Here is a 1,053-nt window from a genome sequence, read left to right on the forward strand (position 1 = left end):
GTAAAAACCACCCTGGGATTATCTAGAGCTGCTTCAATAGCCTGTGTTCTGGTGTACTTCATTTCTGGAGGTAAACGATGAGGAGCAAGAGGGTCCATGGGTCTTGACACCCACAGAAAATCCGAAGTCTTACGTCTGTCCACCAACAGATCCACATATTCACAATTATCCCCCATTATTTCTGGTCACCCCTTGGATTTTACTGATGATATTACACCTCGCAGGTAAAAATATCTACTGAGCGTTTCATTGACGTGTCCACTACCTCAACCCTCGTCCAAGTCTATATACTCCAAACAAAGTCCAAACTCCATTAACATTGCAAATGGTTAATCTGAGGCTGCCTCAACTTGAAAAAAAAATTCAAGAGATCTCTTGAATTCAATTCTTCCTTCGGTGTTGCCGACCCGTCTGACCCAAAAATACCCGGCTTTTTGTTTGAACACTGACGTTTACTCGTTTACCCTTTCTCCTCGTGTTATCACTTTCAGTCCTTACTCCCTCTCTTTTTGGTGATGCCGAATCACAGCTGATTAATCAATGGAGGGGGGCGACAATCCCGAGAATAACTAGTAACGGTATATAAAGTAGAGGAACGGCTAAGTTTCACAGTGAATAAATCCATTAATATATTGGATTAGTAGGACACGCAAACATGCCATGTAAGAGAATACCGAAAATACTAAAGGTTTTGTTTATACACGCCATCTTTGATTTTTGGTGGTGGAAATGGTGATAAAATAGAAATCTATTTGAGGCGGGACTGCTGGTAACTTAGTGGCTGTTGATGGTTTGAGGGATTATATATTTATTGAAATTTTGGAGAACTGACGGAATAAAGTAAATAATTTTTTTGTACTCTTCTATATGATTTCTTGTCTCGGAATGTAATTAATTAAGTTAATTAGGCTAAATAAGTTAATTATTATTAATAAGTTAATTTGTCCACCATAGTAGTGGGCCAGAAATTTCCAGAAGTTGTCGGCACCATTCAATAACAACTTGGAGAATTTCCCTTGCTAATGGATATTAATATTGCTCTGAAAAATACAA

General features: G+C 38.3%; 1 protein-coding gene across 1 annotated transcript in view; it reads right to left on the reverse strand.

Moving 5' to 3' along the window:
- Dhap-at (dihydroxyacetone phosphate acyltransferase) overlaps positions 1-715 on the reverse strand; it is a gene marked incomplete in the record, with an annotated part of 6,042 nt that extends 5,327 nt beyond the window's left edge. Inside the window, 1 exon segment of the mRNA XM_011313451.1 lies at positions 1-715. Coding sequence (XP_011311753.1) covers positions 1-176 — 176 coding nt within the window.
- Between the last annotated feature and the right edge of the window lie 338 nt (positions 716-1,053).

Source organism: Fopius arisanus, unplaced genomic scaffold (genome assembly GCF_000806365.1).
Source record: "Fopius arisanus strain USDA-PBARC FA_bdor unplaced genomic scaffold, ASM80636v1 scaffold00122, whole genome shotgun sequence".
Lineage (NCBI taxonomy): Eukaryota > Metazoa > Arthropoda > Insecta > Hymenoptera > Braconidae > Fopius > Fopius arisanus.